The following is a 17,955-nucleotide window of genomic DNA, read 5'->3' on the forward strand; positions in this document are numbered from 1 at the left end:
GTGGGCACCCTGGCACTAGCCAAGGTGCCCCCACATCGTTCAGGGCAAATTCCCCGGACTTTGTGAGTGCGGGGACACCACTACACGCGTGCACTGGACATAGGTCACTACCTATGTACAATGTCACAATGGTAACTCCGAACATGGCCATGTAACATGTCTAAGATCATGGAACTGTCACCCCAATGCCATCCTGGCATTGGGGAGACAATTCCATGATCCCTGAGTCTCTAGCACAGACCCGGGTACTGCCAAACTACCTTTCCCGGGGTTTCACTGCAGCTGCCGCTGCCAATCCCTCAGACAGGTTTCTGCCCTCCTGGGGTCCAGCCAGTCTTGGCCCAGGAAGGCAGAACAAAGGACTTCCTCAGAGAGAGGGTGTTACACCCTCTCCCTTTGGAAAAAGGTGTCAGGGCTGGGGAGGAGTAGTCTCCCCCAGCCTCTGGAAATGCTTTGATGGGCACAGATGGTGCCCATCTCTGCATAAGCCAGTCTACACCGGTTCAGGGCTCCCCCAGCCCTGCTCTGGCACGAAACTGGACAAAGGAAAGGGGAGTGACCACTCCCCTGACCTGCACCTCCCAGGGGAGGTGCCCAGAGCTCCTCCAGTGTGCTCCAGACCTCTGCCATCTTGGAAACAGAGGTGCTGCTGGCACACTGGACTGCTCTGAGTGGCCAGTGCCAGCAGGTGATGTCAGAGACTCCTCCTGATAGGCTCTTACCTGTGTTGCTAGCCTATCCTCCTTGCTAGGTAGCCAAACCTCCTTTTCTGGCTATTTAGGGTCTCGGCTTTGGGGAATTCTTTAGATAACGAATGCAAGAACTCATCAGAGTTCCTCTGCATCTCTCTCTTCACCTTCTGCCAAAGGATCGACCGCTGACTGCTCAGGACGCCTGCAAAACTGCAACAAAGTAGCAAAGACGACTACTGCAACCTTGTATCGCTGATCCTGCCGCCTTCTCAACTGTTTTCCTGGTCGTGCATGCTCTGGGGGTAGCCTGCCTCCTCTCTGCACTAGGAGCTCTGAAGAAATCTCCCGTGGGTCAACGGAATCTTCCCCCTGCAACCGCAGGCAACAAAAGACTGCATCACCGGTCCTCTGGTTCCCCTCTCAGCACGACGAGCGTGGTCCCTGGAACTCAGCAACTCTGTCCAAGTGACTCCCACAGTCCAGTCCAAGTTTGGTGGAGGTAAGTCCTTGCCTCCCCACGCTAGACTGCATTGCTGGGTACCGCGTGATTTGCAGCTGCTCTGGCTCCTGTGCACTCTTCCAGGATTTCCTTCGTGCACAGCCAAGCCTGGGTCCCCAACACTCTAACCTGCAGTGCACAACCTCCTGAGTTGTCCTCCGGTGTTGTTGGACTCCCTTTTGTGTCTTAGGGTGAGCTCCGGTTCACTCCTATTTGTAGTGCCTGTTCTGGCACTTCTGTGGGTGCTGCCTGCTCCTGTGAGGGTTCCCTGACTTGCTGGGTGTCCCCTCTGTCTCCTCATCCAAGTGGCGACATCCTGGTCCCTCCTGGGCCACAGCAGCATCCAAAAATCCTAACCGCGACCCTTGCAGCTAGCAAGGCTTGTTTGCGGTCTTTCTGCGTGGGAACATCTCTGCAAGCTTCTTCATGATGTGGGACATCCATCCTCCAAAGGGGAAGTTTCTAGCCCTGTTTGTTTTTGCAGAATCCACAGCTTCTACCATCTGGTGGCAGCTTCTTTGCACCCTCAGCTGGCATTTCCTGGGCATCTGCCCAATCTCGACTTTGTCGCGACTCTTGGACTTGGTCCCCTTGTTCCACAGGTACTCTCATCCGGAAATCCACTTTGGTTGCATTGCTGGTGTTGGTCTTCCTTGCAGAATTCCCCTATCACGACTTCTGTGCTCTCTGGGGAATATAGGTGCACTTTACACCTACTTTTCAGGGTCTTGGGGTGGGCTATTTTTCTAACCCTCACTGTTTTCTTACAGTCCCAGTGACCCTCTACAAGCTCACATAGGTTTGGGGTCCATTCGTGGTTCGCATTCCACTTTTGGAGTATATGGTTTGTGTTGCCCCTATACCTATGTGCTCCTATTGCAATCTACTGTAATTCTACATTGCTTGTATTACTTCCTTTTGCTATTACTGCATATTTTTGGTATTGTGTACATATATCTTGTGTATATTTGGCATCCTTATACTGAGGGTACTCACTGAGATACTTTTGGCATATTGTCATAAAAATAAAGTACCTTTATTTTTAGTATATCTGTGTATTGTGTTTTCTTATGATATTGTGCATATGACACTAGTGGCATAGGATGAGCTTTGCATGTCTTCTAGTTCAGCCTAAGCTGCTCTGCTATAGCTACCTTCTATCAGCCTAAGCTGCTAGAAAAACCTCTTCTACACTAATAAGGGATAACTGGACCTGGTATAGAGTGTAAGTACCCCTTGGTACCCACTACAAGCCAGGCCAGCCTCCTACATTATCCAGTCGTGCCAATCCAATATGCTGCTAAAGCTAATCCTCTGCCAACCGGGAATCACCCTAGATGAGATTCTGATTCTGGCCCGCTCACATGAATTGTCGGCCAGTCGAGCAGATGCCATGGCGGCCGCAAGAGATCAGTCCTCAACAGCGCCCAGCTCCACATGGCCCACCATGGTGAAAGAGAAACAGGTTGATGCCCTGCGGACGCAACAGCCTCCACAGCGACAGCAACGTCATCAGAAGCAGGGAGGGAAAGAGTGCAGTAATTGTGGGCTGGAACACGGAATAACAGTAATCTGTCTGGCAAAGGAAAAACCTGTGCCAAGTGCAGAAAGATGATCCACTTTGCTAAGGTATGTCGAGGGGGAAAGCCTGAGATGTGGGCAGGATGAGAGAGGATGGCCACCGTGCGGAAACTAGCTCCCATCGATGGCGGCGAAGGGAATGCAGGAGTGGCGCATGCGGAAAGCACTTACCTGGAAGAGGAAGATGAGGAGGACATCTTTGTTATCTCCTTTGCTGGCTGGAGGCTACAAAAGAGATGCCCGCCCCCCATGTGTGAGGTGGACATCGATGGTGCTCCGGCAACCATTTTGGTTGACACCGGAGCGTTGGTCAATATCATGGATGTCGGTCTTTATCGACAGTTGTCAACCCAGCCAGAACTGGTGCCTTGACATACCAAGATATACACCTAGGATGGGTGAGCCGTTGCCGCTTCAAGGGGTCATTGAAGTGACAGTAGCCTACAAAGGTCGGAAGACCCAAGCCACATTTCATGTGTTAGATGGGAATCGAGGGACCCTACTCGAGTACCACACAGCCGAGGACCTAGAGCTTGCCTTTTTTTGCTCGACATGTCCATGAAGCACATGCTGACACCCTCCTGGGTGAGTTCCCGCAGCTGTTCACTGGGCTAGGAAGACTCAAAGGAAAACAATTCAAGTTACACATAGACCCGACTGTGCAGCCCACAGCACTGCGGCACCGCAGGGTGCTGTTCCTTCTGTGGCCGGCAGTAAAGAAAGAGCTGCGGGCCCTGGAAGAACTGGGTGTGATCCAGAAGGTCACTGGGCCTACCCAGTGGGTGTTGCTGCTACTGATTGCCCCAAACCCAAAGCAGCAGGGTGCCATCCGTCTATGTGTGGACATGCGCTCACCTAACTGCGCCATCAAGAGAGAGAGACCCTTAACGCCCACAATGGATGATATCATTGCCCACCTCAATGGGGCACAATGGTTTTCGAAGCTGGATTTGAACTTGGGCTCCTATCAGTTTGAATTGACGCCCAAGAGCAGGAACATCGCAATGCTCTCCACACACGTGGGACTGCGACACTACCAGAGGCTCCGTTTCGGAATCTCCTCAGCCGCCGAGGTTTTCCAGAATGCTATCAGAGAGACCCTGTCTGGGCTTGAAGGGGTGCTTAACCTTAGTGATGACATCCTCATCTATTCCATAACCCCGGAGGGTCACCATTGTCGACTGAGGGCTACCCTCCAACGGCTTGCGGATGCTGACCTCACCCTCCACCGCAAGAAATGTGCCTTCTACCGGAACACTGTTTATATTTCTGCGTACATCTTCTCCCGCAAAGGCCTACAAGTAGACCCAAAGAAGGCAGTGGCCATTCACCATGCTCCCACTCCTCACATGACTGGCAAAAACGGGTGTAGCAGGACAAACAAACTGCAAAGTTTTATTTTTTAAAGGTAACTTTCTTTTATTTTGCCAAGTCATCTTTTCTCACTTTCCACTCATGTTTTCTTTTGTTTTTGCTTGTGGGCGCCCTTCTAAAAAAATGACAATTCACTTGTTCGAAAAACTGGAAAGTGACATTGTTTCTTTATGATGTGTAATTTCTGAAATGATGCTTTAACACACAATCATGCAGTACACCTCAATCCACTCTACTCCAATCCTCCCCATTACAATCCACCCCAGTTAGCCCCACTGTACCACACAATCTGTGCCAGTCAAACCTGCCACACTCCAGTCTGCCCCACTCTAATTCAAAACAGTCTGTCCCATTCCAATCCACCAACTACAGTCTCCCCCACTCCAGTCCAAAGTAATACACCTCCTCCAGTCCAATCCAGCTCACCACAATCCAGTCCACCTACTCCATCCCAATTCACCCAACGTTAATCCACTCCACCCCATCCAATCCACCCCACACCAAACCCAATCCACACCACACCAATCCACCCTAATCCAATCTGCCCCACTCCAATCTGCCCCTCTACAATCTGCCCCACTACAATCCAAAACAAACTGCCCCACCCTACTTACTCCACTCAAGCCTGCTCACTCCAATCCACCACACTCAACTCAATCCACCCAATGTATCCCAATCCAATCCACTCCACCGAATCCCAGTTCAGTCTACCTCACACCAATCCATCCAGCCCACCCCACTGCAGACCATTCAGCCTGCTCCAATCAACACCACCCCAATCCAATCAATCCACCCCACTCCAGTTCAAACCACCCTTCTCCAGTCAATCTAATCCACCCCACTCCAATCCAATCCAACCAACCCCATATCATTCCAATCCAAATGACCCACCCCAATCCAATCCACCTCACCGCATTCCAATCTACCCCACACCAATCAACCCCACTCCACTCAATCCATCTCACTCTACCCCAATCCAGTCCACCCTATTCTACTCCAGTGCCCCCCACTACCTCAATCCACTCTAACCCACTGCACCCTATTCCACCCCACTCCACGTTACAACACTCCCTGCCACTAAACCATGACACTCAACTTCCCTCTACTCAACTCTACAACACTCTACTCCTTCTACTCCACTCAACGACATTCCAACAAATCCGCTCTGACACTGTTCTACGCCACGCCACTCTGACACTCCATGGCACTAACTTTTGGCAATGCTGAACAGCAGCCACAATGGTGTACAACAAGGCAAAAAACATTGACAAAGCCAATATCTCTTGTATAGGCGAGACCTCTTGGCTTTGCCAATGCTTGTTTAACTGATCATCCCTTTTAAAACACCTTGCTGCAGCCTTCAAGTGGTGTGACTCATTTCTGTGAGTTAAGCTTTGCTGCAGAGATATGTGGAACTTTATGCAGAGAAACTTCACAGTAATTTAATACCCTCTGGTGTGGCTGGGGCCTTATCAATCGCTTGTCTGATGTGTGTTTGCCATAGTTACCCAGAACTCTCTGAGGCATCAACCTGTGGAAATTGGAAGCACCATTACACATTGATCTGATTTAGGCCGGAGATATAGGCTCTCTCTGCCTTTTTTCCTTCACAGCTTGTCAGATTTAGCACATTGAGTCTGCTAGAAATAACACAACATTTAACCTCATATGTACTTCAGCGGCGGTTGAGGTAGGAGTGGTCAATGTATGGCGCAATATTCACTGTTTGTGTAACACGTTGCTGAGAGATATTTATGGGAGTTATTTGCCCCTGTAGGTAAATTAGGGCCCTACAAAGGCACAGCAGGAAACTTTGATTATGTTTTTTAAAGATGGAGATTAAAAAATAAACCCAGTTTCATACAATAAGAGAGGAGAAAGGCAGTTTACATTAAAAAGAACCATTGGCAAAGTCTATATTTCTGGCCTGGATAAGCTTGTAATAATGTTTCGTCAAACATTTTTGCAAGCATACTTAATTGAACTTAAAATAAAAAATAGTAAATAAAAATAAGACAAATGAAAGGCCAGCTTGTTCCACCTATCCTGGGCTTCAGCGTTGCCCCACGCTGTATGCTCTAGTGAGCAAAGGCAAACTGAGAATGCCACTTTAACAGACCACTGGATGCACAGGTTTTCTCCCAAAGACTCTCCATATAACAAGGGACTGATGAGACCTAAACATGGCACTGCCAAGGCTGTGCAAACAGAGTGGAACCACATGCACTTACTTTTATCCTAGACACTTGTAGGGGTACCTGGATGGATAGACTGTACCTCGAGTACTCTAATAAGTATAACCGCTTGCCCGTTGCTACAGCTCTGTAACTGTACTCAAAAGTACAAACGGGATGTATGTTAAACTGAAAACATGACCTTAACAATGGATACTATAAAATTGAATGTCTCGTTTTGTGCAAATGCTTATCACTGTGTTATATTTTTTTCGTAAAAGACATATATGTGCAACAAATGAATACATTATAAATAGGGGAGACTTATTTGGTCGAACAGAGATATATTGTGTCATCTACTTTTGAATAAAAGAGAGGTCTTCTTTGATGCAGAAATTTGTAGCTGACTTGATAAAAATTGGTCTAGCTTGCGAGTCAACAGATTTCTAGTAATCTCATATTTGGGACATTTTATGTATTATTCCGGTTAAGTACAGAATAGATCTTTAGTACACCCTTTATTTGGTAATTTCACTAAACAAAAGTCAGGTTTCGTTTAGGACATAGGTCTAGCGCGCACCAGATTGTGTACATTATAAACCCATACCCACCGCCTGCACATTTTAAACGTTACGCTACTTTGATAGGAAATAGAGCTGCGTTTCACAAGTCACTCTCCCACTGTGGACAGAGAGCAGTGCTTACTAAAGACCAGCAAGTTCAGGACCGTTCTTCAGAGGGTAAACACGCTCCCTTCTGGCCACTTTCTTGCTTCTCAAAAGCTGGAATATTCGGCACACGCCGACGGAGAACATTTCTGCATGTCTGTGCATTCGTGTGGTAGTACCTTAAAGCTGTTGGCTTTGCCAATGCTTGTCAATTTTACTTTTTCGGAGGGATGGCCAGCCTCCTGGGGAATGCAAAAGCCACCCAATGATGCAACAGATCCACCACTGCTCGCAGGCTTTTCCACATGCTGCAGGGTGGTGGCTGCGTGACCTATAGGGGTATGTGGCTTGCAGTTTGAGAAAATGCAAAATGCCCAACTATCGACAGTCCAATGCTAGATTTAAAGGTAACTGTGTACACGTTAATGCGCCCTGCAGGGGCGTAGCTTGGTCAGTATTTCTGGGTTCAGATTTCCCGACAGTCACACTGGCAGATGATGTTAAAATGCATTATACAACAAGCTCGGAGCACGAAAGGGGCTTAAGAGGCAGGCAAGAGAAAACTCATTGTTTTGTGAAAAACCAACATTTCTGAAGTCTTTCGAAACAGTCTGCGTAAAAATTCCTAGTGAAATCCGACAAACACCATATCCTACTGAAGGCAAGGAACCCAACTATTTATCATAAAATACATGCATTAGTTGTTACAATTGGTTGTTAGCTGGTGACGTAGCCTGAGAAATGACTTGGCCTGGTCTGCGCGGCTCCATATTAAAAGAGATGCACAGAAGTAAACCTGCCTCCTTTACAGGGTCTGACGTCTACTGGCATTAGATAATAGGAAATGTGCTTTTTCATTGCATTCCAAAAGCATAGCAACAGTCACGTGGATGTTGGGTTTTAAATCCAGGAGTGGCTATAGGGCAGTGCGACTGGTGCGGCCGCACTGGGCGCTGACCTGGAGCGAGACTTTGACCTAAGGTGGGGTGAGGCGGGAGATGTTTAACAATAACTTAGGCATTAAAATCCTGCTGCAGAGTTCTTTGTGTGCCCTGGTGTAAGGCAGCAATAAAAATATCAAGTAGAAAGATAACTTTTGTGACTAATGTTCTTGCTAGAGAGAGATCAGAGATTTGCCTAGGGGGAGAGGGATAAGGCACCTGCTGCAAAGAACAGATCTGTATTTTATGTGGATAGCTCAGAAGATTAGTAAAGGCAGACTTCACCTGTACTTTAAAACCAATGAAATGCATGCAAGAGAGGGGATATGGAGAGATGAGGGCACGTTTGTTGGATAGTAGTGAGGGAATCTGAGGAAGAGGTCATAGAGAGTAGGAGGAGGGGCTCTGTGGAATTTCCGCACCGGGCGCCACCCGTGCTAAAACCTCCCTGTTTAAACCTAATTTGACCTCAATTGGCCCGGGGCAGTGACGCCTGTTTAAAAAGTTAGTATTTCTGGAAATGAATAGAAGGCAAAGACAGAGAAGGTGCTGGGGATGGGTGGGGTGAGAGAATAGAGAGAGCTTTGTTGAATTAACTGCCCCACCCCCCTCCTTTTCACTCCTCAAGGAAGGAAGCTGCTGATGGCGTATACTTGAGACTTTTCTGAGGGGTCTGAGAAGAATGCGACTCCCCCTGAATAGAGTGTCTGCTAGGTCTGTGCGTTTGAGTGAATGGCGGGAGGGATTGTGAGTGCTTCAGATGCAGGATCCCACACTCAGGTCTGAGTAACTCATTCGGTGATGGTTTAGGTTCTGGCGTTCTGGTACTTTTATATTCAGAAAAACAAAACACGTGAACACTAGAACATAAGCCTCACTTCACAAAAAAGCCTGGGTAGAGTAAGTGACACCACACGCCATTTAACTTTTACGTTGGCTGACACACACACATACTTACACATACACACATATTCACACACTCTTTTTTCCACATATAACCTCTCATTTGCAAGCACATATACAACATACATTTAGAGCTTTCTTACTTACCTTGGCTGCCATATAGTGTTATATTCCAGCTAAATGCGCTCCTTTTTTATTACACTAATAGTGAATAATATTATTCACTATTTCTGGAAGACAAAAGTGCCAGAAACCAGGGAAGTGGAGCCCAAACCTATGTCCATTAGGAGGAGCTGCCCCTGTGTTTCAGGCACTGATTTTGCCATCTGAGGCCAGGGGTCACAAAGACAGTGCCTGCGCAGCTGCGACCCCTGGCGACCTCTAGATGACGTCCATGCACAAGAAGGCAAAATAATAATACACTTAGACACCGGCCAAGTTTACGCTTGACAAGACACAACATTACATTTCTGAGGCATTTTCCCGGAGCGCAGCCATGTAGGTAACAGTACTAGTTGTCCATGCTTTAGTCGCGTGGCGCCCTTTGAAAGTTCATTCAGCGCTAGACTTCTTGGAGGTATTGGGGTTCTAATTTCATAGTATAAATGGCGATGAGGAAGAGACCAGGGTGCTTAACTTCGCCACCGTTGCGTGCAGCTGCTTGCAAGGACCATCAGTATGAATAATCTTGCCAAGCTATGTGAGAGGGGGAGCATGATCCCATTGCTTATTCAAGAATCAGCCTCTCTGCTGAGACTCTCAGCAATAAGATGGTGCCTTGGGGGGAAATAAAATGGAAGTCAAAGAACGCAAAGTTAGGATAACTCGAGTTGTATCGGGTAACATAAAGAATAATGTGCAGAAGGTAGGAACATTTGTGGACACATTGAACATTTTAAAAGGAAAACCAAAAAAATGTCACCTGTGTCTCTGATATTCAAAAGAAAACAGTGCGAAAGTTGATACCAAGCGGGCACTGAAAGGATCAAAGATGTTCTTTTATGCACTGTCTCTGGTTGAAATGCTATGCTGTGTTTTTTTAATGAAATCCTACATATACGGGTAACAAAGTTCAGATATTTTGTCAGTTGGGTTGGCGGGCTGAAAGAAGGAATGCTTGTTGAATCTGGACTGGGCAAAGATGGCTCCCGCTCCAGCAGTGGAATGTCTAAGAGTTTAATGCTAACTGCTAAAGGGGGTTGCTGCTCTGGCAGTTATGGGACTGAGATCTGAATTCGGACTGGCCAAAAAGCACGTGTACTGTGACAAATGAAGGACTAATGTTACAGTGTTAACTGGCCACTGCTGTGGCCAATAAGGATCTGCACTCTGGCCGTTGGAGGACTGAGATTTGAATTTCTGCTGGCCAGTAAAGGCTTTTTCTCCAGGAGTTGAAGGACTAAGGTTTGAATCTGGGCTGGCCAATGAGGAACTGAGTTCCAGCACTTGAAAGCAGTAGGTCCAGGTTTACTAAGGATTTGCACCTCTGCAAAGCGACGCACACCAATGCATGTTATTTACTACGTAGTGCAAAAGGCGTTGTGATGGGAAGGTTCCATTTTCTCAGTTCAACCAGGCCTTTGCGCATTTAGTAACAAAGTAGGCATTGCTGGGGTGGATCAGTACAAACACCCACTGTTTTTTACTTTCAAGTATGATCTAATCTAGCCAGGCATGAAGCAGGGGTAAACAAGGGGAAAGGAGTACATTTTTTTAATGACACAGCAGGTGTGCTGCAGTGCACAGCACACACCCAGTGCGTGTTATCCTTGTGGGTTTGTCTAGGTATAGGAATTTGTACTCGAAGGGTATGCTTCCAGTACATATCCTATGGTAGACAGTGCATACTGACCTCTGCACCGCATAGTGAAACCGAGCCCTAAGGCAGATTTTTTTATAGCACTAGCTCAAGGGATGACATCATCATCATCAGGATAATGCTCCGTCCTGAGTGCTATTTGGCTGAATGCCATTCCCCTCATGTGCTACATGAAGATGTGCCCTATCACTCTGTACGAGGTGGGCACAGAAAATGGGCAGATACCATTCTCTGTTTCACCTGCATATAGGTGTTTCTCTTGTCATGTATGTAGTCACCTAAGGGAATGGATGAAAGCCATGGTGCCTAAGTGTTACATGCCCTCTCTCTGGTCTCTATACCCAATATCTAAAAATCTGAAGGTCCAAGAGCGCTTGGTAAGAGATCACTCAGTGTTTTATTTGATATCTTGTTTCTCAACTTATTCGTTTCATGAATATTTGAGGTTATGATGGCAGGCAAGCCTTTGTGAGTAGCAGAGGAGTTGCCAGGCTTCCCATAGAAAGGGAGCGACCAGGTCCTCGTAATACACCGGTTAAGGGAGACTCGGTTGGGCCACCTACTGTAGGAATAGGGATGGATCTGGATGAAAATGTTTTTAATGGACTCGAGGAAAAGGTTATTTTGTTAGTTGGAAATATGCATAGAGGCTGTACAACTTTTTAAAGGCATGGATACTGCAAATTATTTATATTTCACTAGAAGGTGGAGGAGCGGGGAAATGTGGTTAACATGACCGGTGTTGATTTTTAGAGTCATGGATACAGCATGTTGTTGTACACTTATGCCATAAAGGTGGGCTAACAATTGGAAGAACAATCAAGGTTGACAGTTGCACCTACACACCCATTAAATGCCCGATAGGAAAGAGGAGCTCTGTCCAATAATCATTATCTGTGTCCGACAGATACATTTAATCCCCTAGTTGAGCTAATTAGGGATACACACCTGACCAACCATCCACCAAGATGCTGACTGTCGATACTCACTTACCTTACCTACATCCACACTGTGACATCTGAACATCTATGCAGTCACAGGAATTTCTGCCATCTGTAACTGACCACATTTTGGCTATCGTTTAGGCCCTCAAATGTAGTGGATGCACCCCTCTACTCCTTGCATCCCTATTTACTTTAAGACGTATTCAACTTCTAATAGATGCCTGCCCCTAGGTTAAACCTTCCTTTCTCGCTGAGGATTTAATTGCCTACACTACCATCCACTCCTGGATACCTTCAGATGCAGATATTTTGTAGAGTCCTTCCCTTTCATCCACCTGGCCAGCCTACATCCACAACCAGCGGGTCCTTCTGTCCCAGTCAGATGATCTGGTGTCTGTTCCTCACTCACTGTTAAGAGATGATGGCTCCTCCTCGGTTTTATGCTGGTTGTGCTTTAGAGACTCTACATCAGTGGTTCCCAACCTATAGTCCGGGGACCCCTGGGGGTCCGCAAAGCCTTCTCAGGGGGTCCGCGACTGCTAAGAAGATTAAAAAATATTAACAAATATTGACAAACTAGGTCCCCAGCTTCCAGTAATGACTCAGGCGGGGGTCCCCGGATTACAATGATGATTCAGTGGGGGTCCCTGGGTTCCTTTAATGTTAAAGTGGGGGTCCACATAAATCAAAAGGTTGGGAGCCACTGCTCTACATGACTGTACTTATGCTTTTAATGATTGCTTTCTCGATACTTTGTTGTGCTAAGCTGTACGGTGCTCTGGCAAACTAATGGATCTGAATGGTGAGATACGAAACCGAAGAATAAAAGAAATACATATCAGAAACGTCCTTCAGGAAACACGTAAGACTCACTTTCAGGTGTATAGATGAACTGGCCTTCAAACAAAACAAAATATGCAACCAGACAGTCCTTCTAAAGTAGTGGAAGGGCTGCTTCAGTAGAGATGTCGATGTCGCTTCAAATAAAACCAGTAGGAGAAAGTCTCTATGACAGAACCCAGTGCTTAATTTGAGCCGGAGGTTGCCGGTGTGCAGCACCTGAACTTATTTTTGGGGTTTGGCACTTGTTTTTCTGCATCAGGCAGTTACTGCGAGCAAAAGTCACATATGGCAAAGAAGGGAAGGGAAAGCTTCATAAAGGGAGGGAAAGCAGAAACCTGCAAGAGTGACCTGAAAGGACAGGGGTGGTCGTAAATGGATTAAAGAGGCCCGAGATGGCTTTTAGGATTACGTTGCCTCAGTATTCTGTGCTCGCACATTTAAATGCATCAGCCCTGAGTTTCAGAGGAGACCTTTGGGCACCTGCACGTTTTTATTTACAAATTAAGCACTGTAGGAACTACAACGGCTCTCACAGTGCTGTCAGTAAAGCCAGCTTCTGACAGACAGCCCCGGTTCGTGTGATCTCTTCAGAGAGGCTGGTGAAGGACTGGGTAAATTACGTCATCCCTTTGTGTTACCGGGATAACAAAACATACTACATTACTGATTTCTGGTTTTGCAGTCCAAATAGATCTTCTAATTAAACAACCACTCTGCTTTCATGTAATACATAGGTAAGGCTGTGCCAGTTCGTTATGACGAACTACCACACCGTCATTGTTCACTTTACTACACGAGTACTTTGCAGTGCTGTTGTTTCCTTGCTAAGAGTTTCCGGTGCCCTTGTCACTGTAAGCAGAGCTTATCTGCAAGTGATTCTAGGTACACTGGGCCACGAGGAGAGTACATTTACACTGGATCGATTAGTGCCTTTTGCTTATCCTTCTCCTGTTTTAGGATGTGCAGACGTAGTTTTGGTTTCCTACCACCACCAAAGAAATAACATTGTCTTCTGCTTCATCTTGCCTTCCCAGGTCCACACCTTCCGGGCGCCACACTGGTGCAAGTACTGTGCCAACATCATCTGGGGAAAGGTGGCCCAGGGGCAAAAGTGTGCAGGTGAGTCAAATACCAGGGTAGAGGCCATGATTCATTCTCCACACCAACTCTTCTCCAACCCGAGAAGCACTACACGACTGTCTGTGAGCGCGTGCCAGCCTCCAACTCTACCTCTCCCCTGAGCGATACCGCACTACTTTCCATTCCTGAACTGCGCGAGACGCGCTGCACCCGCCTCTCGTCCATTCTACCTTCAAACCAGATGCATTTCGTCACTTTCTATCCTTGTAAACACCCACCCACCCCACATCCTAATTCCACGCTCACCGGAAAAGAAAAGCTCTACTTCCCCTTCCAGCACTGCTTCCGAGGCCCTCCGTGCCTTACAATTCTGGTTCCAATTCTCAAATAGTGGAGGTGGGTAGGGGGTGCCTGTGTTAATGCAGTGTGCTATGTGTTGTCGCCGAGTTCAGGTTCTGGTTTGAGGTCCTCATTCTAACCCGTGTCAACTGACGCAAGGTGGCTCCGGATGGGCCTCTTGCGGGCACTAGGGCTGCCACACTCCTCCTCTGATGACTGTGCACGGCTGGGGCGTGAGAACACACCCTGGCGGTCCTGCTAGATCTTTCAGCCCTTGCTATGGAGTGACTGATGTCGGGTTTAGGGTCCCGGTGTGGGGTGCATCCCAGCTGAGGTGGTTCTTGCATGGAAGACCGCGCCCCCTTCCCATTCCATCAGTACCTCCAGCAGAAACACCGCATCATTCCCCATTCCATCACCCCTCCCTACCCAGAGCACCCCCTCGCTGCACTCAGCGAATTGTAAGGTGACCTTACAGCCTAATCCAGTAACTCATTTGTGCCACATCCTTGCACCTGAGCCCATGGTTCTCGGGGGAGATTTACGCTGTTGATACAGCTAAGTGAGGCAATTGAAATTCCCATCACGACAAATGCTCACGGGGAAAAAGCAGCTGCCCCCCAAACTGATGTCAGCATTGAAGGAATTGGAAGTGATAGCCGCTCTTGGACATCCGCCGCCTGTGGCAGCAGTGAGTGTCTTGTGGGAGCTTTAGGTCTGGCCTTCAATACCATAGCTCATAGCAGGCCTCAGCAGGGACACGGGAAAAGTGGGATTTTTTCATTGACAGGGACCTTCCCAGGGAGCATGGGAGCAGACACTGCTTAATTCAAATGTAACAAAGGCACCTTCAACTATAAGAAAATCCTTGTTTTTAATTTATTGCTTCACATCACACGTTAATATATTATTATTAATAACTTCTCATAATAACAATACTAATACTAATACTACTACTAATAATAATAATAATAATACCAATAACAACTATTCTAATAAATATTAACAACAACAATAACGAGAAAAATAATAATAACAATTGCTATAAAAAATAGTAGCTTGGTTTGCTTCAACATTATTGGCACACAAAACTTGCACAAAGCAATAAGCGGCAGATTTAAGAGCCCCTAGCACCTCCTTGCGCCACATTAGCAGCATTTTTTTTTACGCTAATGTGGCCCAATGAGGCTAAAATCGGCACTCCAAATTTACAGCGGTGCAATGCATACATTGTGCCACTTTGTATCCCTTTGCGCCAGGCATAATATATGCAAGGGGGGTGTTCCCACCTTAGCGGGCCGAAGAAATGGTGCAAAGAAATCTAAAATTTTTCTCTGCGTCATTTTTTTCGGCACTTTTAAGGCCTGCTCAGAGCAGGCATTAAAAGGAGACACCCCATTGTTTACAATTTGCCTCAATGGGCTTTGCAGGATTAGCCTCAACATTTTTAATGCTAATCCTGCAAAGCTCCGAAATATCATAATTTTTTTTGGCTCTAGTTCCCCTAACTACCCCCATGGTGAGCCGTAGGTTAGATATGATGCACACATGGTGTTGTTAGGGGGGCTATAAGGGGTGCAAGAAAAGTGCACTGCATAGTGTGTGGTGCTACTTTTCTTAAATCAGGCCCTATGTTGCTTTTCCTTGCCACATGAACTAAGTACTGAATAATATTTTGATTAGTGTTCTTCCACTCAGATTTTCTTTGTGGGTGTGTATTGGTTGTTTTTTGTATGTTCTTTTTACACGCTCCTGCGCCACTGTAGCTCATGTTTTTTGGCTGCTTTTATGAACTTTTGTTTGTGATTTTTCGTCTTGGGCCCATCACTCCCCTCACTCATAGTTTGCGTTCCAGATTTTTCACATCTTTACTTTCCAGTATGCCACTTTTTTCCAGCAAGCCTTGTCTGAGCTGCGTAATAACATAAAAACACACTTTATTAAATGTTAATAAAGCTGCACGTTGCAGCATTCACTAAGGGTGAATTTGTTTATGACTCGTTCTCAATTTGATCTCATTATGTGTAATGCTGCCTTCGTTCACTTTTTGGTAAAGCCAAAGTAAGCTACATGTTTTAAAATTGTACCAACTGGTGACATCAGTGTTTTCCTAAACGCATGTGCATGGGTGCTCTTAGTAGTTCATAGGTTGTACACCTCAATAACACGCCACACCAACCTCATACCATAATATACAATAACAAACCACAACATACCGCACCACACCATACCATACAATCCAATACAATACAATAACAGAACATTATATACCTTATTATGCAAAACAAACCATAACATACCATACTATAATATGTAATAACAGGCCATACCACACCATACAATTCAATGACATATAATACTTTACATACCATACTATACTATACCGTACCATACCATACAATGACAGGCCGTATCACATCATACTCAACTTCTTTTACCCCTGCACACCCCTTATTACTCAAGTCACCCTCACTTTCCTTTACCTCTAGTCGCCCTGAACCCTCAAGTCACCCTCACCTCCCTTTACCTCTATTCACCCCGGAGCCCTGAAGTCACCCTGGCCTGCCTTTACCACTACCCACCACTGAACCCTCAAGTCACTCTCATTTCCCTTTACTTCTGCCCACCGTGAGCCCTCAAGCTTTACCTCTACACATACCTAAACCCTAAGATCACTTTAAAAAATATATATAATATAAAAAGTATGTTATTTAAAAAACATACTTACTTGCGGAGTAAAGACTGTGCGGTAAAGGTCCTGTGTGATAAAGGCTACGAGGTAAAGGTTGTTTCCACTCAGGCAAGACACAAATGTTTTGAGGGTACTGTTGGCTGTTTTATGCCCTTCAGTTCCTTCAGTATGTTTAACAGGCACTTTCACCTCATTGACAGTTTGCTATCTCTCTCTCCTCTCACCATCTGCACCCCATAATTTAGGTCTCATCTGAAACAGCACAGGCACCTGCCTTTGCAAGACCATTTGTTTACTTAGGGGGCTTAGAGCTCCCTCAGTGCATACCATTTGTTGGCTCCATCACCACTCTCATTTACTTGCTTCTCTTTGATAAGCAAGTGTCATGTTTACTTTTTCTTAATGTGTTTGTCCCTAACCTGAAGCATGGCCCAAATACTGCTTCCCTTGCCAACTGTCCTCACACTGCTTGCCGCTTTCAGAGGTTCTTTTTTTTCATTTTACTTGCTCTCTCTTCCCCCAACATTGTTGCTTGCCTTGTCTCCCACCATTCCCCTTTTTTTTTTGCTTGTGCGGGTCTCCCCTCCCCCAACATTGCTTGTCCTATATCCATCTCCACCTCCTTTTCTTTACTTGCCCCCTCCTGTCCCACCGAATAGAAAGCACCCAAAAGTAACACCAACGAGTGTCAAGATGCTAAAAAGATACAAACTGCACTGCTCTGAATAGTCTTTTTGGTGCAGGCTTCCAAAATGGCGAACTTTAGCTCAATGTAAGGAAATCATTTTTTTGTGAATGTTGAGGATAATCTAATACCAAGAAAACTAACTACCAGGCTGGTGTACCCACATGACTAAAATAAATTGACAAAGCCAATGGCTGTCCCTTTGCCGAGACCAATTGACTTTGCCAATGCTTGTTCAACATGGTAGCAAAAAATGGGTGTATTCCTGCTTTCACCTTAAGGCAAAGGTATGTGGAGGTTAGCACTGAAGTTCCTTCATTGGATATAATCAAATATTAACCAAGTCAGTAGTTAAAATCCAGCCTACACCTACAGCCTGGTGAGGTAAAAAATGAAGGGACTTGCAGTAACACATTAGTACAAGTTTAATGAGACTTATTTATATCAGTATCGTTATCAGAGAGAAAAATACTTTTACTTAACACAGCCAAAACAGAATTTTGATTTTCGATTGTAACGTTCAAAGTTCACCTTATCTAGTGCAATACACAGTAAAATTCAGTTTACACAAAAGATTATTTCCCAGCAGTGAGTGATGGCTCAGAAAGAAGATATGTTCATGCATAATTAGATCCAAAGAAATGGGCACAGGATTAGTAAAAGTTTTCATGACAAATTGACTAGTGCCATTATCAATAAGGCATGAAGTGGGTTTTCCATT

At 46.0% G+C, this 17,955-nt stretch overlaps 1 protein-coding gene across 1 annotated transcript in view; it reads left to right on the top strand.

Moving 5' to 3' along the window:
• LOC138292426 (N-chimaerin-like) overlaps positions 1-17,955 on the top strand; it is a 72,604-nt gene that overhangs the window by 17,134 nt on the left and 37,515 nt on the right. The window contains exon 2 of the mRNA XM_069231014.1: positions 13,473-13,557. Within this exon, the coding sequence (XP_069087115.1) occupies positions 13,473-13,557 (85 nt within the window). The remainder of the gene's footprint in view (positions 1-13,472; positions 13,558-17,955) is intronic.

This window comes from Pleurodeles waltl, chromosome 4_2 (genome assembly GCF_031143425.1).
Source record: "Pleurodeles waltl isolate 20211129_DDA chromosome 4_2, aPleWal1.hap1.20221129, whole genome shotgun sequence".
NCBI classification, from domain to species: Eukaryota; Metazoa; Chordata; class Amphibia; order Caudata; family Salamandridae; genus Pleurodeles; species Pleurodeles waltl.